At 40.5% G+C, this 27,767-nt stretch overlaps 1 protein-coding gene across 1 annotated transcript in view; it reads left to right on the top strand.

Annotated features, from left to right (window-relative positions):
• Window positions 1–27,767, top strand: part of ATL3 (atlastin GTPase 3) — a 1,114,372-nt gene that overhangs the window by 1,026,458 nt on the left and 60,147 nt on the right. Inside the window, exon 14 of the mRNA XM_044075127.1 lies at window positions 16,214–16,285. Within this exon, the coding sequence (XP_043931062.1) occupies window positions 16,214–16,285 (72 nt within the window). The remainder of the gene's footprint in view (window positions 1–16,213; window positions 16,286–27,767) is intronic.

The following is a 27,767-nucleotide window of genomic DNA, read 5'->3' as shown; positions in this document are numbered from 1 at the left end:
TACAAAGCTATGTCAAACCCAGAGCTGTTGGACATGCTCCACTTAAAGAAATCCCAATCCCTCCGAGCTACACGCTCTAGGGACCTAAACCTTGTCACCACAATAAACGGAACATGCCGGAGGGATAGATTCCTGTCCCAGAGACTTCCCATACTCTGGAATAAAATACCTATCTATATCAAACAAAGCTCGTCATTAGCGCTCTTCAAGAAAAATCTTGATTGGATGGGAAATAGGAAATTCACCCCGGGAATCACCTCTGTGGCTCTGCTCGACAGTGGCACAGGAAAATAATTTTCTTGGGTGGCAAAAGCCAGGGTACCTTTTTGGCTGGGCTTGTATAGGCCCCAGGGCCGATAGTCTAGTATCTACCAATGAACCTATGATGAGTGTGCTATCTCCCAAACCATTGCATCATTTCAGGAAGTGACTAATCAATTTTGCAGCAAGCTAACAAATAATGTTTAAAATGTAGCAAAGTGCTAGGAGGTACTATTGAACAAACGCGTAGATGTTGAACCACCAAAGCAGATGACCAAATTTAGTGCAAAGAGAAGGAAATGTAGGAGAGCATTGGGTAGCACCTCTGGCTTTCTGAATGACAGGCAGTCCTGTTTTAAACAAATGCCTAGACTAAAATGTAGCAGAGCATTGGCTTTCTCATTGATACAGATGTTTAAAAAGAAGATTGTCTCCTTACTAGATTCATCAGGCATATCAAATGGATGTAACATGCTCAAATGTAAATCCTAGAAACAAAACCGAGCTTTAGGAGGTATTGCTGGGAACCTCATGTAAAGGCAGTTTTCCGTAGATGACTCGCCAATATATCAGATCAGGATAGTGTGTTCACATGTCAAAAAAAAAAAAACACAGGAAAATTGAACATGGAACCATTGGTAACATTACAAATCGGCAGACTATTCCTAGACAGGTATCCATTTGTAGTATCAGAAGCTACTGTTGATCGTTGTCTGAGAACAGATATATATATATATATATGGGTCCATATGACTTCATCAAGTCATAATATCGACATTCAGTACTCCGACACGAAATCACCAACAGATGAAATAATCTAAATCTCACTTCACCGACATTCACTTTGACATGAAGCAGTCACTAGTAATGCTAACCACTGCACAAACCTCCTACACGTACTAAACCATGGTAGTCATGGATAGGTAAATGCAAACTCTGTTATAGACATTGAATAAACATGTCCGGGTTGTCAGGGAACGGAGAGGCAGTGTACCACCGCTGTCAGTAACGCGATTATTTATCTGGTACACTGCCTCTCCGTTCCCTGACAACCCGGACATGTTTATTCAATGTCTGTAACAGAGTTTGCATTTACCTATCCATGACTACCATGGTTTAGTACGTGTAGGAGGTTTGTGCAGTGGTTAGGGGCATTTACTTAGTGACTGCTTCGTTGTCGAACTAGTGAATGTTGGTGAAGTGAGATTTAGATTATTTCATCTGTCGGTGGTTTTGTGTCGGAGTACTGAATGTCGATATTATGACTTGTTGATGAAGTCATATGGACCCATATATATATATATATATATATATATATATATATATATATATATATATATATATATTATGAGGTGTGAAAAGAAAAAAAATATGGAAGGAAATGATGAGCAGGTATTGCTTATAAGTGACTTCTTTATATGAGAAATGTTTTGCTAAGGATTTATGGATTTAATGTTATGATGCAGTAGAGAGTTGATTATCCAAACTAATTGAACCTAGGGTAGTTCAGATAATCAAACATATAACTGAACCGGATAAAAGCTTCTAAAAAATTTTTTGATGAACATTAAACAAGAAAAATGGAACAAATTTACTCTAAGTACAAAACGTACAGCATATTATTTTAGTAAAAGCTCAAAATACACACATAAGTGAATACGTATAATGTTTGCATACTCACTTTATGATTTTTCGTACCTGAAAAGTATGGAAGGCTGCATTCAGATCATTGACGTTTCGGATAATCGACTTTCTACTGTAACAAGTTTAGGTAGATGTAGAGTGTCTGATGTAAGATGGGTTCTGGTAGCTATTTACAAATATGAAGAAATACGATTTAGTTTCCGTTTTGTGTGTGACATTGGAAGGACATACTAGAAAAAATTTATGGAAGACATTTAAGATATTATTGACTTTGGAGAGTTTTCAGGTAGTTATTATGGATGTTATTCCAAACCCCAGATCTGGGAAATTAAGGCTGAGGCTTCCTAGATTTAACAATGTCTTATGACTGACATATCTAAAGAGTAGATTCCAAGTGTTATGTGTATGGAAAAAGACTTTTGATGATATTCAGTGTTTATGGGTAACAGGAGACTTGAGAACATTTTGGCACATGCTGTTAAAGCATCTTAGGATATAGATAAGTCTGTGAACCAACTGACAAGTGTCATAAAATGTTTTGAAATATTTTTATGTCTAATGCTATAGGTTTAAATAATAAATTTATAGGAACCTGAATTTAGAATTCAGCAGTTGTTTTAATTATTGAAACATGGTTCAGTAATGATAACTTACCCATTTCCATACCAGGGTATAGTGATTGCCATATACATAAACAGGAAAAATATAATGGAGAGTCTATATCTGCAACACATTCATTGACTTCTTCCCATTGTTCAGAGAATTATGCTTTTGGAATACTCTGTTACAGTAAGTGGGGGTAACAATAGTTGGAATATTACTTTGTTTTATGGTCCACCAAAAATTGGTGGTTATAATTGTGATAGGTTTGTTGTGGAGCTACAACAGTGTTTTGAAAGCCATCATCCTAAAATTGCATATGATTTAAATGCCCCCTGTACCTGTGGGGAGACCTTAAAATCATGGCATTCCTTTGTAGCTTGCCTTTTTTAATATAGTATTGTGAATAATATTCAGATTGTAAGCAATTCAAGTAGAAATGAAAATATAATAGGGGAGTGACAGTTGTAAAATTAACATAAGTAAGACAAAACGAAAAGTATAGCTACACTTGAGAAGCACACCTTCTGTAGGGGTTGGGTTATTAAAATAATTTTTTTTACAGTAAAAGTAGAAACATAATCTTGCAGTGGGATCAGGAATCTAACATGAAGAAAGGTAGCATTAATGACAGCTGCTGTTTTCTATGATTGTATTGGCAGGCTGATAAACATATTTGTCTCTACTGTTGAAACTGAGAAACCTGGGGCAAAGTACCCACCATAGTGGTCAAATCAATTAAAAAATGTCTGTAATATAAAAATCACCTTTGGTTAGTTTATAAGAAACTCTTGAGCACAGCCAGTAAAGCGAGATATATATATCTTTTAAGAAAACGTTAAAGGGGCCTAAGAATAGGTATGAATTGAGTTTGACTACAAACCAAAACAAAAGGTGAAAAAGCTTTCTTCAAAGCTTGCACCAGCAGCTTGAAACTGTTTATTTCAAGATAGTAGAAAAATCATGAATTAACCACATTTAAAGGAGCAGTTACTGAATTTCTTAGGAATGAATACACTTGTGACTGTTTTTGACACTGGCTGAAAACCTGACATTGAGCAGTAATGACATATGGCAAACCTTTTGATGCATCACAAGTGACTCCTCACATACTCCTACACTGTGTAAATTACTTAAGATGCTACCACTGGCATATCATTAATTTCTGTACTTTTACTTTTTTATCCATTAATAGCTGTATTTATTGATCCCGTTATGTTTTTTTTCTGTATGTTTCTACTTGTATGTTCTATCATTATTATAATAGCTCTAACAAATATTCTTTGTTGGTTAAGGCTAAAATGGTCTCCGGATCAGCCCACCAACTAAGTTAAACAAGTAAATAAATAAAATATATACTGTTAATGATACAGAAGCATTGTTAAACATGACAGAAGAAGCAGAAGTTCTGGACAAGGATAATTAAGTCTTAGTGTTGTCAGTCAAACTGTGGCCGACTCTTAGATTAGCTGAGATGTTTTCAAAAGATTGTCTTGAAATCAGATAGTAGTATGTTCATTGATTATTAATGTATAAAAAGGTCTATATTAGGAACAAGACCAAATGCAGCTGCTGGTCTTGATGGAGTATTTTTTTTTCTTGAAAAAGATTTAGTAGTCTGTTTCTTTGCCTCACATTTCTTTTTCAACAGTCATACAATCCCAGTTATGTCTCAGACAAATGGAGGGAAATCTGTGCGCTACCCATTCCCAAGGGTTGTGATGGATTTAACATCAACAGTTATCCAATTAATCTGTGTATTTTGTTTGAATAACTGTACAAATGAATTATACTGTATTACTACCTGCAGCTAAGCAAATATCTGTTATTAATCAACATGGCTTCCGGATGGGATGATCTTGTATGACAAATTTGGTAAATTTTCATTAAATGTTTGACACTGTAAAGTGAACTAAGTGGTGCTGTTGCTTATCTACATTTAGCCAAAGTATTTGACTCAGTGCTTCATTCTGAAATAATTCAAGCAATCATGACTTCAGTGCATACATTCTAACTTGGGTGAGTAACTGGTCACTGAACAGAAGATATTGGGTAAAATATCTGAAGAAAGGCATATGGTGACTGTGTTCAGTTTGTTGGCCCTTTCTGTTTAGATTGTTTGCCTTAATTTACAGAGGTAATAAATGGGTTAAGTATTACGATGATAGCAAAGCTAGAACTACTGTGACTAACCTAAAGAAACAAGAATTATCAGAGATTCTTAGGTAGTCTTGGTGAGTGGTCAGTAAAAAAGTTTATTTTAATAACTAAAAACATGGTAAAAGCAGCACAGAATACTTGTATCCTTTGAAGAGTTATTTTACTGTTATGGATTTTTGTATTATTGATGAGCATTTACATTTTTAGAATAATATGTAGCCATTACCAACACATGTTTTTTAATAAAAGTCTGCTGTGTGCAATTTCTACCAGGGAAGCTAAAGCTTTGTTTCTGTTCTGTAACACTGTAATGAGACCTTTCATTCCCTTTGAAATATTCAGTGTAACACCTGCACCATGAGTACAATTTAAAACTGTTTAAATTGTATTATTTGAATATCAACAGCAAATGAGGTGCTTTAATTATCTGTACATGTTATTCTGTGAAATTCTGGCTTCAGCATTGAGAGTTGAATTTATACACCATAATATTAGTGCTAGGAGTAACAGTCTATTGGCAAACATCTCAAATTTCACACAAGCTTAGAAAATAATACTTTCCATTGTAGAATTGGAAGAATCCAGAATCTGTTCCCAAGATCTTTTAGGTGACCTGAAAGATTGAATATATTCAAGGCTAACTTGCATTCATGCTTTGGGGGAGAAAGTGTTTGATTTTGATCATAGCTCTTCCATCCCCATTGATAGCCGTATGTAAAGCTTTGAGTTTGCAAAAAGCAAATTAACCACTGCATTACTAATGTTTGAAAATTAGTATAAAATAAAGAAGACCTTGGAGAGAAATCAACAAAAGGACTGGGATAGAAGCTGCACATGACTAGCAGGTCTAGAAAGAGAAGAATACAAAAGCCATAGGAAAGTTTGCAGCCTGAAGCTGATATAGTTGTTCAAGCAGGTAAACCACTGCTCTGTGTAGTCCATGTGGAAGATGGAAATCTTTGTAGAAGGAATTACAGCGATTTGCACAGTGTGAATACAGAAAATCCAAGGCAGCTGTCAAAGTCAGTATTTTCACAAGGAATATGGAGACCGTGAGAAAAGTGATAAAGCTGCAAAGAGTGACTGCTCAAATTATGTCTCTAAGAAGTGCTGGTATGCAACAAATGAACTGTCCCAGAAAGAGTTTCATATGTCCATATTAAATAGTCCTCTTAAGAATTCTGGATTTGGAGGACAGTTAAAGAAAGAAAAGTGATATCTGCAGCCATACGTCCTGATTCATACATGTTTTCATTGTGCAAACCAGACAGTGAAGTGAGAAGAAAAGTTCCTACAATCTAGCTGGAATGTGCTCACATGATTGCCAGGGTGGTCATACTGTTTTATCACTGCAACTGTCTGCTATTTTCTCTTTTCAGGCAAATTTAACTTTTGGAACTGTGGTGCAAAAAATGGTTCTTGGATGTGGTGGGCTATGCAGTAGCTAATGAAATTTGATAAACTAAAGTTGAGGGGGAAAAAAGGGAGGGAAAAACAAGGCTTCTTCAAGGAGCAGCAAGTAGGAATACTTTACTGTGATTATTTTTTTTTCACTTTCCTCATGATTACATGTTAGACATGTATAGAGTGGAGATTGTTTATGGGCAGGAGTAAGTAAGCGTGCTGTGTATGTATGCCTGATACCAACAAGTTGAAATGTGTTACTGTAGCCATTTTGTTCTTTCACTTCTGTCCCTGTTCAACATCCAAGTGCTGCACAAAGTGTTGCTATAGCATGCTGAGTGTGTGTTTGTATTGTGTGTGTGTGTGTGTGTGTGTATAAATATATATATATATATATATATATATATATATATATATATACATATATACATACTGTTTATGCGGTTGTGCCAAGTTGTTCAAGCAGGTAAACCACTTCTCTGTGTAGTCCATGTGGAAGATGGAAATCTTTGTAGAAGGAATTACAGAGATTTGCACAGTGTGAATGCAGAAAATCCAAGGCAGCTGTCAGTATTTCACAAGGAATAGGGAGAGCGTGAGAAACGTGATAAAGCTGCAAAGAGTGACTGCTCAAATTATGTCTCCAAGAACTGCTGGTATGCGACAAAAGAACTGTCCCAGAAAGAGTTTCATATGTCCATATTAAATAGTCCTCTTAAGTGTTCTGGATTTGGAGGACTATTAAAGAAAGAAAGGTGATATCTGCAGCCATATGTCCTGATTCATACATGTTTTCATTGTGCAAACCAGATAATGAAGCGAGAAGAGAGGTTACCATAAACCTAGCTGGAATGTGCTCACATGATTGCCAGGGTGGTCATACTGTTTCATCACTGCAGCTGTCTGCTATTTTCTCTTTTCAGGCAAACTTGACTTTTGGAACTGTGGTGCAAAAAAATGGTTCTTGGATGTGGTGGGCTATGCAGTAGCTAATGAAATTTGATAAACCAAAGTTGAGGAGAAAAAAAGGGAGGGAAAAACAAGTCTTCTTCAAGGAGCAACAAGTTGGAATACTTTACTGTGATCATTTTTTTTCACTTTCCTCATGATTAGATGTTAGACATGTATAGAGTGGAGATTGTTTGTGGGTAGGAGTAAGTAAGCATGCTGTGTATGTATGCATGCCTGATAGTAACAAGTTGAAATGTGTTACTGTAGCTATATTGTTCTTTCACTTCTGTCCCTGTTCAACATCCAAGTGCTGCACAAAATGTTGCTATAGCATGCTGAGTGAGTGAGTGAGTGAGTGAGTATCTATCTATGCATATATATATATATATATATATATATATACACACACACACACACTGCGGTGGTGGTGCTGCGTTGTCGCCTCGCAGTATGACGTTGTCCTGTTCGATTCTCAGCTAAAGCGTCTTCTGTGTGGAGACATGTGTGAATGGGCGTACCTTCGTTGAAGGTTGTGCGTCAGAGCTGGCAACTCCGGTATGTAAAAATCTACTGCCAATCATTAGCGGACCGGAGTTCCTCTGTGGCGACCCCTAACCGGGAAAAGCCGAAAGATACAACAACATATATATAATATCCCAGTCAACAAATGTCAATAAAATAAAATAATAAAATAAAAATGTATGTGTGTCTGTGTGCACGCGTGTGTTTTTATTGTTATATCTGCTTTGCTGTTTATGCAGTTGTGCCATGAGGACAGTATTCTACATCTTACCACTGGCCTGTGGCTTCATTTTTACACATGTATTTGTAATGTTTTTACTAAGGAGCTTTTCTCTCTGGGCCTCCACTGAAAATGGGTTCTGTAACTCAGTGGACTTTCCCGGTCAACAAATATTAAATATATACATATAAATGAGAGAGGGAGTGTGCGCAAGAACAACTTGCAATGTTATGTCTTTAACCCTAACACGAGAGGTGTATACTGAAAGTGTCAAGTCTTTTTTTTTTGAGGGGGTAGAAGAGCTGGCATAATTTCCAAAGATGAATTATGTATTTTCATAAGTATTTGTATTCTTGATTTTATTGGGAATAGCTATTTTGTCAGTGTTTAACATTAAGCTTTGGATACAACCTATTTCATCCTTGAAGGAAAAAAGTAAGACTGGAGTTTCATCCCTTCCCCAAGATTTTTGTTCAGGCCATTATTGGGTCAAAAGTTGGAAAAAGCTCTAAAATGCACCTTAGAGCATTTAGGACCTCATGACTTCTTGGTGACTACCTACCCCGCCAGACCCCTGGCTTAATTCACTTAATAGTTACTACAGTGCAGTCTTGGCTAGTTAGGATGTGCTTGAACGCATGGAGGAAAAGGCTGCAAAGTAAGGGAAAATGTGAAAAAAGTAATCAGTTTAGATTATGTTGGGAGGCCAGGATTGGGGATAATGAGGGGGAGGTGCTGGAAGATGCAGTGGGAACAAGTGTACAATGGGAGGAAATTATGGGCTCCATCTCCATTTCACCTAAGGGCAGCATTGTTTATTAAAATTGCACATTGGACATGTATGGCTGCAGATGTTTAATTTTAATGGCTAGGTAGTAATCTAGCTAGAATAAGTGGGCACTAAGGCAGCCTGTATATGAAAGTGACTGTCCAGTGGCAATTTGATCACAGATAGTCATTGACCTGCAGTAATATAGCCCCACTTCATTCTGTTTAGGCCAACTTACTGACTTGCTTTCTGCAGTCCTCCACCTCTCTCCCCCACTTTGAAATTGCCAGCTACCATTGGTTGCTGCAGTAGTAAGTTATAACATTTGGGTACATGCATGAGCAAAGTTGTTAGTCTGGTCATTTCTTCAAGTTATTTTCTTCTCTGTGAAGGTTAGTGTAAATCTTTCAGCAGCACATCTATAGATGTAGATCACCCAAGATTCGCATGTAATTCATTGCTGCATGCTCATTCTTCAGTTCATTCCACCTTCAGGGAAACATTAATTGGAGAATTATTTTGTAGCAGTCATGCAGTTCCTTCATCCACCAGATGAAAATCTGTTCAGACTTGGTTTTTCAAGACTCTGGTATAGCCTACCCTTAAAATCAGTAAATGTGCTTGTAGTTAGCAAGTAAGCACTGTTTTACAGTGTATTTTCTGTTTAAGCCTTGACCACAGTATAGAAAATTGTAGTATTTGTGTTAAGTTTTATAAAGGTATTGTGCTAAAGATAATTTATGCTTTGTCTGATTACTTAAATAAGCATTCAAGAAAGGAGTCTCATAAATTGACAATTTCCCTAAGCACAAAAGGAAAGAAGGAAAAATGAAAAGAAAATTGGGACAGTGGGTTAAGAAAGCGATATTTGCAAAAAAAAAAAGCCCTTATGCAACTCAAGAATGACCAGCATTTTTGTTGCTCTGGGTTTCCTCATTGACCACTGAGCACTCTTGTGAGAGCTCAGTGGCTGATTTGTTCCCTAAGTATAAGGGGAAGTATAGCTGGAATGGTGTTGTCATTCATGAGGAGGATCAAGGTTTTTACTTTAAACCGTAGCGCTCCTCTAATTATTCTCATTGGCTTGCCAGGGATTTGTGGGGGGAGGGGGGTTGTGTGCAGTAGACATTGAGTTACATACATACACTGTTTTATGCAATTTGATGAAAGGGCCTTGCTGCCACTTTTCCTGTAGATGGGTACCTCTACACGATCCCTGAACTCCACTGGGATTCAACCGCGGAGTATACTGTGAGCACATAGCTTTTCCCCTGAAGAGAGGTGATCAGACTAAGCCTTATCTTTCCACTTCTCTCTCAAACTACTAATCAAACAAGAGTGTCTTCAGGCACACCCTGTCAAACATGTTTCATAAACTCATAACCCTGGTTTACAAGAAACTTTCTCATTAGTAGAATACCCTTCTTTTTATAGGTATACACCTTCTTAGAATTCTTTCAAAGATAAGTAGTCATGCACCCAGATTAATCATTTACCTAGATTCACTGCAGTTACGGATAAATCTCTGTAATTACTAATCAAATGGTCAGAGATTATTAGTTTGGGCTGTAAAGAAACCAAATGGGGGGAGGGTGAAAGTGAGTGACAAGTGCTGACCTACTAGAGAGAGAGAGAAAGTCATATATTACGCATTGTATTGGTCAAGAATGTGTATTTGGTATTTCCAAGCTGCACTTGTTTTGGTCATCTTCATGAAGCATATTTGAGAACATGCATGCCAAACAGAGGAGGATGTTGCAGGCCATCATTTGTGTGATTGTGCATGTCAGGCTCCAGAGAAGGGGGTTAGGAAATTCAGCTAACTGCTAGGTCAGTGATAGGCTGGGTGATCAACTTTCACTTCACCGAGGAATGGATAAGCTGGCTGAAGAGGGCTGATGGATGGCAGGCAACAGGGAAAGAACAACACTTAGGAAGGTATGTAATGGTAAGCAATCATCCATTACCTCCACCTCAAACTGAAGAGGATGATAGCAAAGGAGATGGTGTATTCTGCCTGCTTCATCGTTTGACTCCTTTCCCTGTACCCTTGTATGAGGCAGTTTTCAGCTTTATAGGATAGGCTGGCAAAGTATTACTTAAAGCAAGTAGGATATTCCTGTGTAGCAGAAGAAAACCATGTATGCAGAGAAAGCCAATGTGGACAGGGATAATGTGCAGACTGCAAATAGTGCTTGAATGTTAGGATTGGACCCCATACACTGTAGATAGGTGACATCTTAAGTAACTACTGCACATAACACTTGAAACAGTAGGCATGACTTTGGCAGGATATATTTCCATTTTAGTAGCAGACTGTTTTAGTTCTTTTGGTTAACTTCTCTTTGAATGTTTCCTTGTTTGATGTTATGTCATTAAAAGCGTCTTGTAAACTTTGCTTCTGTTCAAAATAACATTTCACATCCACCTGGTTATATTTCCAAATTAGCAGGGAACGGTTTTATTTCTTATAAGTAACCTTTCTTTGAATTTGTTTTTTTAATCTGGCATCGTGACGATAAAAGCCTCTTGTCTAGCAAAGTTTCATCTGTTTAAAATAAAACAGCTAACATCCACCAGACTTTACAGAATAAGGATCAGCTGGTGATTTGAGGGGATTTTACAGAGAATGTTTATTTTTTAAACACCAAGATATAGAGAATTATAATTGGGTATGCAGTCGTAACTGGCTTATTGTGGTTGAGGCATGGATGCTAAGAAATTCACTTTGAGAATGAAGCTTATGAGATGAGTCATCCCTATCAAGAACATATAAGATCTACAATCAAAATCCTTTATCATCATAATCCTTTGTAGTAATGGATTTTATCTACTCTTTGTACTCCCAGAAAATGTTGGAGTACAAAATATTTTTTCGACTTTGACAGCTGTAAAGCACTTCCTAAGTGTTGTTAAACAGACAGCAGAATAGCTGTTCATGTTTGTGCTTAAGAATTCTTGATAAATCTAAAAGTAATGGAGGGACAAACTATCAAAATCGTTAAATATGTTTTTGTTTTTTACATATTGCTGTAATTTGCGTAAAAAGTTAATAAAACAATAGGTTTTCTGTCAACATGCATTTTCTGAACAAGTATGAAAACCGAATGTCTGGCATTAAGCAACTAGTATGCCCAAGTGGGTGGATGTTGTGTAAGTAACATCCACCCAGGGGTGTTCTGAGGCCCAACACCACAGGCAGAGGACCTCTACACCCCAGGAAGGGCTTATTTATACAACAACATACACCTGGGAGGGAATTGTTGCGCTTAGCGAATGTGCTATTGTTAAATTGCTTTGTATTCATTTATTTTATCACTATATATTTTAATAAATTTGAAGTAAAATAGTTCCTCCCCCTATTGTTTCAGTCATGCTGTAGCACATGCTGGCAAATCAGTTGGAGTTTAAGTCACTGAATAATGAGTCATGTTTGAGTTTTAGACTTTATATAGCAGTGAGCTAATCAGGGACAAATCCAGAAGTAATCAGGGACACTTAAAATAGTACTATTAATTTTAGACATTGACAGAATAAGAAAATGTGAATTACATTTTCTGAAGTAAAACAAGTTTATAACTCTGTTTATTGTCATTAAGTGTAATTCACCACCTTTTCTCCAGAAGCCCCCAGTATTAGGAGGAGTAAGGAAGTAGAACTAAAGTTTGAGTCAAAATCAGGGACAAGTGAAGAGGTATGGACTTCCTATCCTTCAGAAAATGTATGTTAACATAAATAATGTGTAGAAACCAATGGCAAGGAGCGAAGCAGAATATGGAAGTCCACCAAGGAACACTCAAATTCTAAATATCCAAACGTGAAGTTGATTAACCAAATAGTCCACATAAGACACAAATACTGATAAAATGCGCACAGGAACTTTATTATATCAGACAAGCGCTTTCGCTAACTAGAGCTTCATCAGATCTATTCAGTGATACGTAGAACACAGCTGCCAGATATATAGAGGCATCAATAAAACAATTAAATTAAAAATTCATTGCATAGATTCTCATTACATGCCTTAATGAGAGAGCCTCTATTAAACCAAGGCTAAGGAAACGCAGGAACATCAAGTAAAATATACATGTATTAGTTACACACATATATGATCTCTATATATGATTCATGGTTTATGCTGTATTCTGTGATATTTTAAGTCTTACATAGATCAGTCCTTTCTATTTTTTACATTTCAACAGTATACATATATGCTTTAATGCATACACATATATATAACACACTTTATTCATACATACATTTGTCCCATTCTTTTGGCACATTATTCCTGTAGTCATATATATTTTCAGGTCTTTGTTGACACCATATTTTGTATATTTTATGAATAGATATCTTGGTATATTGTATATATCATCCCAACATCAGAGAGTATGTCCTATCCATATCTAGGGAATGTGCGAATTATACATTTACATATATAACATCTCTCTTCGCATGATTACTGGTTTGATATCTGTGATGAGCTATGTCTTATAGAGATTTATTTCTAATTATTTATATTTTTTACACACACTTTTTATAATTAATTAATAATTTCATATACTTTTGCATACATACAGTTTGAAGTTTTTTTAGTAATGATATTTTATGAATAGGCACCATATTGAAATATGTCTTTTTCTGTATTTTACATTTTGTATAATAAGAAGTATGTCTCTTTTTTTGTGTTTTATATTTCCCTTTTAAATATGTAATGAGAATCTATGCAATGAATTTACGTATCACTGAATAGATCTGATGAAGCTCTAGTTAGCGAAAGCGCTTGTCTGATATAATAAAGTTCCTGTGCGCATTTTATCAGTATTTGTGTCTTATGTGGACTATTTGGTTAATCAACTTCACGTTTGGATATTTAGAATTTGAGTGTTCCTTGGTGGACTTTCATATTCTGCTTCGCTCCTTGCCATTGGTTTCTACACATTGTTTTTTTATTATATTTCTTTGGAGAAGGAGCGTTTATCTAGAGGTGACTGTATACTTCATTGACATTTAACATAAATAATGTTATAGCAACTTTCCAATTTTATAAGAGAGATATTTAAAATTTGTGCCTATTTTGTTGAGCCTTTGTCCCCCAGTTATTTTAGGCTTTATCTGGATTCCTTGAGCTAAGAAGTTGAGAGGTATGCATACTTCTTATTTGAAAGAGTTGCATCCTCTGCTTGATTGCCTTCTGTGTCTGTCTGTCTCTCTCACTCACACACTCCCTCTCTGTCTCACACACACACACACACACACACACACACACACACTTTCATGCCCGCAAGCACTCATACACAGACCAACGCAAACACACACTTTTTATATATATGTATATATTTTTTTTGTTTTGTTTGTTTTAATTTTACACTCATTAAACAGCAAAAGCCCTGCTTAGCAAGCATAAAATAATGGCTCAATTGCTCTCACTCATGCACGCTTACACTCACTCGCACATTCATTTTATACTCACTGAACAGCAAAAGCGCTGCTTAGTAAGTGTAAAATAGTGCCCATTAGCTCTGAGCCCCATGGCAGCTTAATATACTGCCATAAAGCAGCAGACTTGTTTTTCAGCAGGCATTATGTGTACATTAACATCTTGATAGAGAATGTTCTTTCTCCAATCAAGAGTGGCAATGTACAGGTCTCTCATTCTCTAATTGGCTGTAATCCTCAGTGATTTACCAGAAAATCAGAAATTTTACAAGGCCAGACCAAAATATGATTGAGGATCAGGAATCTTCTTCCAAGTCAGGAACAGTTGAGAGGTGCAGTTGACAGAAATTGAAGTGCTGCTGTGACACAAGGTAAAACATCTTTTGAAGGGTTCCTATCAAAAGACTGAAGACTCATTTTGTCAAATGCGTCTTGGTCGAACTTCAAATGTCGAAAATGCCAAATGACGAAGCGGCATATAAGCGAATTCTTTCTCTGGAAAAGAAGTTGTTTGGCCGCTTCCGTCACTTTGCCATTTTCGGCACTGTAGTGTGATCTCGGAGTTGGTATATTTAATTAGGGGGTGTATGGGGGCACAGCCCCCCACGTCGGGGGATGTGGGGGTGAAGCCCCCCACTTTATGTAATGTTTGAATGTGTTTTTTTGGGGGGGGGGGACAGCAACCCCCCCCCCGGGGGGGTCGCTGTTTTGGTAGTTCGGTGTGTTGTGAATTTGAACTTTTGAATTCAGTATAACAACGTTCGATCATTCGTTGTTATAATGTAGACCCCTTTTGAAAGCTGTTACACTCTTCATTTAGACGCAGTTTCTGTTTGTATGTGTGGCAGAGTGAAGTTCTAATAGCTTTTAAAAGCTGTTTTACCTTCTGACTCTGTTCTTTGACAGCCAGCACTGTCTGCTAGTCCCTAGCACAAGACCTGATCTTAACAGCACTTAGGGTGCCCCAAACAAGATTTTAAGTACGCCAAAATGCTGTTAATATCAAGTCTCACACAAGAGAAGAACTTAACAGTTTTACTTTTTTTTTTCTAATTTGGAACATAACTGTGCCACTCCATATACTACAAATGCATAAATAAACTATGCTATGCATGTATTATGTGAATTGTTATTCAGGAAAAAAAATAGCGAATCGGATGTGTTGCACACGTGACAAAATGGATACCTTCCAAACCAAAAACAAACTCTCCAAATATTCAGGATCCAGTCCACAGAAAAACGGCTCATTGTTTAAAACCACAATATTTTATTAAACCAAATTACTCAGTGGCAAATACACGCATTATACTTAAAATACTTTAAATAAGCTCTTTTGCTACTATATTTCTTAGAAACTTCATCAGATCTGATGAAGCTTCTAAGAAATATAACATAGGAACTAAAGTGCTTATTTTAAGTATAATGCGTGTATTCGCCACTGAGTCATTTGGTTTAATAAAATATTGTGGCTTTAAACAACTGGCCGTTTTTCTGTGGACTGGATTCTGAATATTTGGAAAATGGATACCTTGGCAAGAAGATATGATTTTTGCAAAGGGGTTGGTCTGAGTGAGTTATATAATACCTCAGACAGTTTCTGAACAACTGAGGTTTTCAGAAATCTTTGCTCATTTGGTTCCAGGCAGACTTGTTTATAAAATTTTATATAGTAGATGGCTGCTTCATATCTGAAGATACGTTGCTGTTCATCAGTTTACTCTCTTGACTATTCTGCAAGGTGGTTTATCATATAGTTCATCATATGGTGGCTTGCTGCAAAACAGTGCGTCCTAGCTGAGTCTTGCCACACTTTAAGGATAGTAGTATTAGAGTAGAGTTCAGAAGAGATCAGGTTTAGTGTGCTAGGGAAGGGTACAGTGAACTTTCATAATTTAGGTTAGTATGTTCCACTGTCATGCTTACTGATGCAGCCATAGCAACTGGTTGACTGTGTTGTGTTATCCAACTTCTTGTGTGACCATTTACTATTAAGCCAGCTCATTTTATCCTTTCAGGAAAAAGGGTAAGGAACAAAGCTTGTAATAAATGCTGTGGGCCCCATTTGATATGCACTTTATGTAGAACAAGTAGTTTAGTCTTTAGATCACATCAGTATGACATTTTAGGTTTCAGCTTGTCTCCATGTTGACCAGAACTGCTCAACTTTCAGTACTAGAGTTATAAATATTGTCACAAATGGCATCTATGTTAAGAAACTTGTATTTTTTTTTCTGTTTTTGTAGGCCACAGCAGAAGCTAACAATTTGTCTGCAGTAGCGGCAGCCAAAGATATCTACTATGATGGTATGGAGCAGGTAAGTTTATCATTAAAACCAAAAACAGAAAACTAGCTAGAAGCCAATAAGTGCTACATGCCAATTCAGAAGCCTTCCATCTTTTTGTGAAGTTGTAAAAAAATCATATATTAAAGTAATTTTCTCTTGTAGTACACATCCCCAGTATATCATAAATACCACATAATTACATAGTTCTAACCCTGTACCTTTTAAGTGGTACAGTAATTTGACTGCAGATTTAAGACAAGGATCATCTTTCCCGAGTGCAGTCTTAAAACATTTCTTCATAAGATTTCAATGTTCTATGCTCAGGAATACATATTCACTCTGCCAGCATATGTTGTTGTGTCATTGTAGCCACACAGAGAAAGTGTGCCCAGGCTCACTCTCTTTTTTTCGCCTCTCTGACTATCCATATTTGTGCTGTAACGTATTTTGTTCATTGCTTTAAAGACATAAAGGTGTTTTTGTGGTCATCAATTCATATGTCTAGGCCCACGTATTGGCCGACCCAGTTGCCTAAACCTGGAGCAGAATGTTGGAGTTTGCAACAAATACCAGCACTTTGGCCATCTACTTGTAAGAGCCTCTCTCAGGACCTGTCTAGTGGGAAGACACCAGTGCAGGGTGTGGCTAAAATATCATTTGCAAGATCCAGGATTGGAATTGGACAGTTTCAAGCAGGAGGCCAAGCTACAAAAGGCATCTGTTCTAACATGAGCACTTTGAAAATTTTGCGAAAAATATTGAAATTAGCCATAATTGTGACACTTTGCTTTAGTCTTTTTTCCTGAGCAGCATCATAAGACTGGTATTTTGAAAGTATAACATTGAGGACCATCCTTGGCGGGTACAGTGTTTGGGTGTTATTGTCTCCACTAATTAGCATTTAGTATCTTTCTTCAAAAGTTCTGGTACTGTGGAATGGATTTGTGCCCATCTTGACATGTTTTGCTGATCGGCTACATACTTAAGTACACTTGAGCTGTATGCCTACTTGCTATTTATTGCTTCTCGCACAGAGTGGATCTTTAACCTTGTTATTGCAAGCAGAATGTCCCGCATTCACATGCCATTTGGATATTTTGTGCCTCTGTCACTGTATTTGATAAGAATGGTGGAGGAAAGCTTCTTCTGAGACTGATAAGAGGGTCCACCTAGATAACTAGTGAATAGGCCATAATTTCACCTGAAATATTGCTTTAGGACAGTATGGGTCCAAGGCATCATAGAAGTATGCCTGTATTCTCTGTGGCCTCATGGGCTTCTCAGGAGTTGAGATTATCCTTGATTAGCTGGAGTATGATTTTATTCTGCTCTTCTGTTTCCCCAGAGGACAACAGAGACCTGGAAGAGGCACACATCCAGCTTCCATCCTGGAGTGGAGGTGCATCCCTGATTTTTTGAGATGTTTTTCCAGTCTCATTTAGTCAACCTGGACCTACTTGCTCTGATCACTAAGAGTGGTCCCTTGAGACTTCTGATCATATAACTAGAGGTCCTAGAGACCAAAATGTCATCTCACAGGACCTTACCCACACTTCAGCTGAACTGGTTGCACCTGTTTTGAGAATAAACTCTAGAGTGAGCTCACCTCTGTGTCTGTGGCCCAGTTGTAAGAGAACAAGTGGTTGTTTATTTTATGGAGAGGGAGAAGGAGGTGGGTGAAGGATTTCACCTGTAAGAGCCTCAGCTGGATAGCATCGCTATGTCTAAACTCTTATCTTTGTACTGCTATTGGTGTATGGGATCACACATGCTTTGTCTGGTCTGTATTCCCACATGCCCTGATTTTCATGGCCATAGCATATTATAGCATTCAAAGCTTTTAGTGGGTGTGGGGCTGTCTTCCTACACATCCTCCAAAAGTGTGTGTGGGATGTTGGGGAGGTGCTTTTTTCCTGAGATGTTCAAAACCCTGGAATTCCCACAGTTCTTCCATCTCCACATGGGATGATACCTTTTTCAATGGGGTTATGTGATGTACAAGTTTTGACTTGTATTTGTCCGTGGCAGTTGTTGGGGTGTGTCATCACCAGTTTGCTGATGATCCATCCCATGGAACTGTTCTTTGTTGATACTGTCACGGAAGTTGAAGCCATGCTAACTTTACTGCTGTAGCCCCCAGGATGGTTGATATCTTGATATGACTGGCATGATATCTTGTTGAAATACCCCAAAGCTGAATCCTGTGTAGCATCTGTGAGCCTTCCTCAAGCCTTCTCCCACTTTTCTCCCAGCTGGAATAGGTGACCCATGAGGGGGCAAGAATGTTGCAACTCTTCTGCTATACCATGACTTAACGCCACCAGCTATGGTTCTTTCCTGTTTATGGTCTCGACCCAATTGTTGTTGGCTATACTGGCTGCATTTAAGCCCTCCCTGAATGAGATCTTGAAGGGTATGTTACCTTTGGTGTGTCTGCTGCCATGCTTTTGTAGTCCCATCTTAGTCACTTTGTGGTATCTGCACCTTTGGTGAAGGTTATGGGTATGGCCTCGTGTATAACACAGATAGCATGGCTAAGATCATGTCCCTTGTGGAAGCAGCCTAGTCGCTTTAGTGAGTGATGCTGTCTTTTCACAGGCTTGGGATTTTTTTATCTGGGCCTTCAGCCAGTGTTTTATGACATTGTTGGTAGTTGTCAGGTCCCTGCCTCATGATTGGACCCAGTTCCTTGCTTGCTAAGGCCTCACTCTTCCAGAAAACAGGAAGCCTTGTTAGGCACAGAGCTTACTGTGCCTCACTTATCACTGTCCCTGTATCATTCACTGTTGTAAGGATCCTTGACCAGTTCCCGATCTGTGAACCAGGCTGTCTATAGAGTTACATAGGAAGAAAACTATCTTTTGAGTTTTTCTATCAGGTAAACCACCTTTTGGAGGATGACAGAAGGGACAAGCTGTCCATTTGAGATACCTGTGTCTATAATGGTATTTAGGTCTTGCCTGGATTCACTAAACTCGTGTACTCCCACCCACTTTATTCCACATGAATCTGTGATGATGCCAAGCTACATAGGTTTAGGAGACTGGGGCAAAGGTCTGAGCATAAATGGAGATATACTGAACTCTTTAATGCTAGCTGTAGGCTCGAGGAATACTCTGCTGCTTATGTAGCTAAGATCTCTCTCTAAAAACAAAAAAGGACACTGTTTCTAGAGAGATGTGTGTTTCATTGCTCTCACCAGCCATGTTTCAGGTGGTTTTCATCTGCCTGTAAGCTGCTTTCATTTTAACAGTGTAGAATTGGCTGGCCAGTTATATTCACCTAATCTGGCATCATGCGCACAGGTTCTCCTTCCATATAGTCTGTGGAGAAGAACACAGTTTATGCAGGAGGGTTTCTGCCTTGGTCTTTGTGTCAGTTTCAGCTTCCAAGTCATCCTAACTGTGTATTTTCCTGACTTCAGGTATAAAACCCATACCTGACAAGACTCACCCGTGATGGCAGGGCAGGCAAGCAGACTTCAGTTAATGGCTCAGGTGTTTGTAAGAGCTGGCCAGGGAGGATGGGAGAGTGGCCACTGCTGGGTTGTCTCTCCTTAAGGGGAGGGAGATTGTTCTGGTTTGACACCTAATTGTAGCACTAGGTGATCAACTAATGGAGTTTGAGCCTACCTACCCTTTGATAATTGTGAAGCTCAAGAGGAACCGCTGCTGCAGTGGATGCTGCCAGTAGGAGAGAGAGAGAGTGGACCACCACCACCACCACTGCTGGCTAACTCCTTAGCACACAACTGTCACAGAGGAATGGTGATTGAGTCAGTGGGGACTTCTGGGCAGGAAATTTCCTATGGTCCTTCAATTTGCCAGATAATATCAGAAATAATTACTGCATATCTTTCAGGTCAGTAGGTTCTATTTATATATCAATGCAGGTTTAAGCCTGATGCAGATACATTTTTATGCCAACAGCTTTGAAAAGGTGGAGGAAGTGTAGTAGGGTGACATTAGTCATAGCATGGATGACCAGGTAGAGATACCCATGTAGTAGCCTATGAGAGTGAGTATAACAAGAGGGCTGTTTTAGGGAGCTTACTTCAGTAATTTCTTTAGAAATCTTTTGGGTTGCCCTTGCTGGCTAAGTTGTTCACACTGATGTATGCCTGAGGGGTCGTTGTGCTGAGTGGCAAGGCTAATAAGAGACATATAGCTAAACTGGAGAAGTCCTTCTTCCACGTAAGACCAGACTACATTTTTGGCATTGAGGTTGAGCTCATAGTCATTACACCAGGCGTTGGTCAGTTGTAGCCCTTGCTGGAATATGAATGTCATTAGGGGAGTTGATAAAAGCACCCAGTTTACAGTCTTGGTTAGCCGTAGTACTTTGACTTCTGCTTTCACATTTGAAAATTCAACTTTAAAGAGAAAGGATCCCAGGACTGAGTTCTGAGGGATGCCACTTCTGACTTTTTTGTATGTAAGCAATAAACAGATTAGTTGGGCATCGTAGGCATCCTGTCCTTAATGTGGGCTTCAGTAACTGTTTCAGAAGTCATTGAGATTGAGTAGATAATCTACTCTTCACACAGCCAAATTGATTTGGATCCAGGGACTACAGGTTACTAACTTCACATTTGATAATAATGTGCCTCATGATTTTACAGATGATGTTGGTGAGACTTAAGGATCTATAATTAACAGTCTGTGGTGATGCCACTCTTATGTAGTGATACCAGTATGGCAGCTGCCCAAATATCTGGTATATAGCCAGTGAAGAGGGATCAGACTGAACAGACTCAGAGATGTTAGCAGGACCTGTGGAGTTAGTGTTAGATTTAGCACAAGCAGATAGGGCCTTATCTGGGGTGATTTTAGGTAAGATAGTTTCAGGAGCAACAGAGGGACATTGAGATGAATGTTAAAAGACTGGAGCTGAATTTGTCAGCTAGGATGTTAGTGGTAGCTTCAGGATATGTGAATAATTGATGCTGTCAGGTATCAGCACAGAGAAGTACATGATGATAACATCTGAGTTTCTTAATATAGATAAAATAAACCTTAAGATTGTCTTTAGTGGAAGTGGCAACCATTAATTCTTACACTTTTAATGAAATGCTTAAGATATGTTTAGCCACGTCTGAGTCCATTTTATGTTGGAAAATTTATTATATACAGCTCATCTGAGTATTAGTTATTTTTATATGCCTTAAATAAGGCCTCTCTGACCTCTGTTTTGAATACATCTACTTTATATCTAGTTGACCTGATAATCGCTGCACTGTTTCTAATCTTCCATTCATTAATAAGAGCTGAGAATATGTTGTATGTGTACAGCATCATTTAGTCTTATGAGAACAGCAAATTTTGAACTTAGCGTTAGTCACCGTACTAACGTGACCTTTTATCAGGACTTGATTGATCTAATGGAGAGGGTTCACCATTAGTACTGTCTTCAGTATTTGATAGAGTAGATTATAACTTTCTGTTGAACCATCTGTGGGCCTGTTTGGGGGCTGAGAAAGTACTGTTCAGAAATTGTTTGCTTCCTGCATATCTGAATATACCCATAAGATTGTGCCTGGTGTTAATTCTATATCCCATTACTCCATTCATTCTGTCATCCTGCAGGGGTCATTTTAGCCCTTTTTTACGTCCATTGGGAGAATGGCCTTCAGTGTCACTGATATTGCAGATGATACCCGACCACCTCTTCTTCCTTTAGGGCAAAATGTGTACTGCAAACTTCCTTGGTGATAACTTGGAATGCATCCAAACTAGAGCAGTTAGTAATCTTCTGAGACTTATTGCCATCGGGGCAGTTGCCATGGCAGTTCATGCCAAGCTAAGTAACTCCTCCTCTCCAACTTCAAGTCCCACCATAATTTATGTTTGTGATAATCTAAAGAGTTTGTGGATAATATGGAAAATATTGGTGTCATGTTTGATAACAGATTAACACTTAAGAGGCCAGGTGTCCATTGTTCTCAAGTCGTCATGTTTCTGTTTAAGAAATGCTGCCCATATCAGTCACTCCTTCCTTAAGACCTTTCCATGGTTATGCATATCCTGGTTCCTTCATGGTTTGACTAGTTTAACGTCATGTAAGTAGGATTCCATAGGATTGAATTTGACTAACAACAGTTAGTGCAGAATTCCACTGTTACAGGGGCTCCTGGTTACCTTCATGTTTGCTCCATTTCTACAGAACGTTTAAAGTTCTAGTTTTAATATATGTATTCCTGCTTTATCTGGGTCCCATTATGCGAAAGAGCTCCTTGTCCTTTGCAGTCTTATAAGGTACCTTCACACCTTTCCTTGGGGCTTTTGGGTTAATGGAAGATATCTGGTGCCCATTCTTATCCAGTCTCTGTGATCTCTCCCACAGTGTGTATGGGAAACCTTATACTGGTCAGCTGTGAGTTCCCTGAAGGTGTACTTGTTCATATTGGCTTAAAGTCAACAGTGATTTAATATTGCTTTTGTGTGCTACATTTTACTGTTTATATCTCTTCTCTGTACGTACGTATGGTCCATTTGTTTCATTGTATGTGTTTTAAAGTACAGTGCTTGATTAAAGGCATGTTAATAAACTTGAATTTCAATGTCCTTGTTCCTCATGACTTGACAGGGATATGGCTTGGCCCTCCCCTTTCTGTAGAGAAGTGAGCTGTCATCCCTGGACAGGTCTTTCTTCCTACATTTCTTTTTTTAGGGGAGAGGAGGACAGGGAGCAGTGATGGCACCCCCCTGCACTTCTGAGAGATGTGCACCAGAAATAGCTGGTTTTAAGTTTGACAGATTGGTAGTCTGTTTCCTGGTGCTGTAGGAGTATGGGTTCTGTATGATGTTGGGCATTCCATCCACTGCCTGGGCTGTGGTTTGGTCCACTGTTCTTTAGGAGAAATTGCCTTCCAGTACCTACTTGGTCTTCTGTTGATGGTGACTATCATCTGGACCTGTAATGCTGTTTTCCTAGGTAACCCTTTTTTGTATGGGGTCAGGCTAACTTATTGATCCTGAGGTGTTCAGTCCCCTGCTATTTGGGTAGTTTTACTACTTGGGATTCAGTCTTCCCACAGAACCCACCCAGGAGGGTCATTACTGTTGTGTACAACCAATACAGTCTTTCTATGTAAGTCGATCTATAAGCAGGACCCTCTGTCCATCCCATCTTACTGTGTATAGTCTTATCCGAAATTGTTACAAGTGTGAGTAGTGCTGCTTTTCAGGTACAAGCCCAAATACATTTTTGCACCAAGTGAGTATTTTTGCCGCCAGCTCAACAAAAACTTCATTTTCACTGCCTGTATTTCAGAAATAGCAAGAGGACTGCACTGAACTTTTCAAACAGAAGTGCAGTGAACTGTGCTACTTTCATGGGTCAGACGTTTTGGCCCAAATTGAACCTAGCTGTGTGTGTCAAATGTTGTGGGTCTGACTGGCAGATGTGAGCAGTGGAAGAATTAGCATGAGAGGAAAAGGAGTGAGTAGATAAGATAACACACTAACTTGTCTCTCCGCGGGGCAAGGGACCACTGTCCATTTAGTGTAAAAACCTTTAAATTATAGGTGTTACCATTTTTTTATAAAACAAAATATCTGTAACAGTATTGCCTTATTATCACTGCATCTTCAGCATATCTGTAACTTTTCTGATCTATAAGATTTATTTTGCATTTCCTCTGCAAAGTCACCTTCCATTCTAGATAAACATTTTCTGTACTTTGCAGTATGAATTAAAGTAGTAGCTTTCAGTATCTTGTCAAGAACAAAATGTTTATGTGGGCCTGATATCAGAATATTAAAATGTCACACACACAAATGATTCATTTTTGGTTTACAATATCCAAATTGATAGATCTGAAGTAGTTACTTCATTTGTTCAGCAACCTGTGGGTATCGGATCTGACTCTGATCCGAGCCGGCAGCTTCACTAGCTAAAAGATCCGAGCTCCTAGCTCCTCCCCTACCCATAATCCCCTGCTGCCCACTGTATTACCTCAGATTGAGTTTGCCGCGGCTGAAGCAGCTACTTGTGAAGAGCTCCTTGGGCTTGGTGAGATCGTTACCTTTTTTCTCTCTGAGAAAATATCTTTAAATTTAATTTTTTAGTTAGCGTGTGTTGTGACCCCTCCCACCTTAGTGTTTGGGTGTGTGTATTGTAAAAAGATGGCTGAGTGCTCTGAGTGTGGCCATAAGCTTTCCCCAGCTGATGGCCACACTCAGTGCGTTTTGTGCCTGGGAGTGGCCCATTTATCAACGGCTTGCCAAATTTGTGCAGCCTTTAATCCCCGGGCAATTAGGGACAGGAAGAACAAGCTGATCCTGGCGGGCTTACTTCCCCTGGACTCGTCGTCTTCTTCCTCCCCCTCAAAGTCTCAGGCTGCTTCCGTAGCCCTGGTGCCTTTAGCTCCCCCCCTCTGCCTGGGACTCAAACTCCCTCTGCTGTGCAGGGTTCGGGGGACGCTAGTGCTTCTGTCTCCAAAGAAAAGAGACATAAGGAGAAAGACGAGCACAGGTCTCATAAAAGGCGGGCTGAGGCTCCCCCCTCAGCCCCCCCACCATCGAAAGTTGTTGGCTCTCCCTCGAGGGTCTCCGTATCCTCACCCTCTCGGCTCCAGTCACCTCGGTTCTCGCCGGAGTACCGGTCTCCTTCGAGGTCGTCGAGGCGGCCCTCCCGGCCCGCCTCGACGACTTCCTCTAGATCGACCAGGAGCCTTAGCGACGCGGACATGGATCGGATGATGCATCGATTCCTGCAGACCCAAATGCAGATGGGGGTGCTCTTGTCTCCCCCCCTCAGGGGGGAGCGCAGTCCCTCTCTTTGCTCCAATCACTCCTTCTCCGACCCACTTTAGGGTTTTGGAGACATCGGATCTGGGCCCTTTCGGAGCCGGGGTTTCGTCGGCGCCGATAGCTCCGGTATCTTCGCCGACCGTACCCTCGAGCATGTTGGATCCATGGGGATTGGTGTGTCTCCGGCGCAGTGTCAGTCAGAGCACACTTCTCTCTCGGATCCGATCGCTTCGGCTCCGACGCCGAATGCTGCTTCGGAGCCGAGGAGACTACTTTCGGAGCCTGGGGAAAGTAGTTCTCCTTCGGCTTTTGAGGTAGTGGAGAGGGTGCTGTCGAGGTCTTCCAGATCCCCGGTCCGGGCCTCGGATCCTCCCACTCCCCCTATGCATGTGGGTCTATCCTCCATCATCCATCCTATGGGACAGCCTGCTCAAACCCTCCAGTTAGTTCCCTTAGAGGAACAGGACCCCGTGGGTGAATCCTCCTTCGACAGTTCCTCCGAGGAGGTGCCTCGCACACGGCAGTGTAAAAGGAGGCACCTGGACTCCCCTGAGTCCCTCACCACGGACACGGATTTGGATGAAGGGGGAAGGTTGCCCAAGGTCACCCCCCGAGGATGTCTCCTTTGGAGACATCATGGAAATGTTGCGTATTAGAGGGGGGGTGGTCTGCCCAAAAACCTTCCTCAGACGAATCGGTGTTCCTGGAAGCGTTTGAGGCAGGCCCGTCTACCTCCTGGGTGTCCCCCCCGGCTGACACCCTGGTGGACTTAATCACTACCAGGGCGTGGAAAGAGCCCGACACCGTGGAGCCAATTCCCAGACGTCCCGACAAAGTTCTTAGCCCCCCTGCAGATAGGCAGTCCTGGGCTAAGGGGTCCCCTGTTGATGCCATGTTGGTGGTGGCTGCCACGAAGAAGGAACTCGCACAGGAGAGTTCCTCGGTCCATCCTCCGGATAAGGAATCTCGGGCAGTGGACCGCATTGGAAAGTGGATGTTTGCTTCAGCAACCTTCTCCATAAGGACACTGAACTTTATGGCACACCTTATCAGGCTACAGCGAGACTTAATTAAGGAATACGCTGCAGCCCCCCCAGAGTCCATGACGGTCGCTGATAAAAGCACATTTGCGACTCGTATGGCCACTCTAAAGTCCATCTCTAACACGTCCATGCGGCTACTTTCTCATGCTACGGAGGGAGCCGCTAGGGCTAGCGGAGCCGGGGTAGTCTTGCGGCGTCACGCCTGGCTCCACCTTTGCGATTTCATGGAACCCTTCAAGGCATCCTTCGCGAATGCGCCCTTTGACGGATCTTCGCTTTTTGGCAAGACCGTACGTGAGACGCTGGTCCAAAGCGAGAAGGATGGGAAGACGCTGTCTGCCGTCGGGGTCAGCTTCTCGAATCCCCAATGATCCTTTTCAAGGAATCAGAGGGGACAAAAGAAGTTGTGGTTCCGCATGTCTCAGCAGTCCCATCCGGCTTCGGACCCCTCGTCCTCTTGAGGCAGAGGAGGACAAGGTGGATGCCGGCCCAGAGGCAGAGGGGGGCCGCGTAACTTTGGGTGTAGGTAACCTTTCTCGGACAGGCCCGTGCAACAGCCCTGAGGGCTTACCCGGCTGTCCCTCTCTGGAGGCAGTCGGGAGGTGTTTATCGGAGCATCTGTCAAATTGGGAGTCCATCACGACAGATCGATGGGTGCTCCGAATCATATCCAGAGGATGTCCTTCAAAGATGCATCTGCAGTCCTAACATATGGGTTGTCCTGCCTCAGGCAGCCCTTCGGTCGGCCGGATTCCAAAGTCTGGGTCTGGCCTCGGCTGATGTCGCACTTCACCCGACGTCACAGCTGCTGGGGTATAAAGGCATCAGCCGACGCCATTTTCCTCAGTCTTTCTTGCAAGCAGAAGCTGTTCGCAAGTGCCGGTCGGTCAGATCCAGAGATTTCTACAAGACTTCTAAAAAAGCTAAGTACCCCGTTGGGGACTCTTTCTTGCCTCAGCCGATGTCAGACAAAGTAAGTAATTGTTTAACTTGTGGGAAACAAATATCTCATAAGGATTTCCACTCTTACTGCCTTCCTTGCTTAAGCCCAGACCACGACGTATCAGCTTGTCTAGCCTGTGCTTCCTTCAACCGACGGACGCTTAGACGTCGGTCGGAGTTTGCCGAAGAGTTTTTTGGTCCCGCTTTTGCATATAAAATGCCGTCGGAGACTCCGACTACACAATTAGCTAAAAAGCGCAAGGAAAAGGACCGACACCTGAAACCACGGTTAGGCCAACCGCGAGTGTCTCGGTTTCAGCTGAAACAGAGTCCTCGGTTCTCCGCATGCCACCGATAACCGAGGCCACACAGGTCATGGCTGAATCTGCTACAGAAATTACTGCTACAGAAGCAGGTACCCAGGATTTGTCAGACACTATTCCTCTAGACATCTCTACTCCTGCACGTGGGGCTGCTAGACCCCCTGTTCTATGTCTATCAAGGCCTTTTCCAGGGCTAAAGCAGCCAAAATTTCTAAGACTATGCCTACTAAAGCCCCCTCTCACAGGCCTACCTCTAGTTCACAGATTCTCAGCCTGGCTGAGGATCTTATTTCTTTGATCAGGGGATCCCAACCTCACCCAGACAGGGCCTCTCAACCTCCTCCAGATAAGGCCTAGGACTGAACCCCCTGAACCTCTCTCTACAGACTATTCCTCCGATGGCTCAGATATTTCTGACCATCAGGAAGGCCCATATTCACCTTATGAGGAT

The sequence above is a fragment of the Protopterus annectens genome, chromosome 6.part0 (assembly GCF_019279795.1).
Source record: "Protopterus annectens isolate FY-2018-M chromosome 6.part0, PAN1.0, whole genome shotgun sequence".
Lineage (NCBI taxonomy): Eukaryota > Metazoa > Chordata > Ceratodontiformes > Protopteridae > Protopterus > Protopterus annectens.
This window is presented reverse-complemented; position numbering and strand designations above follow the sequence as displayed.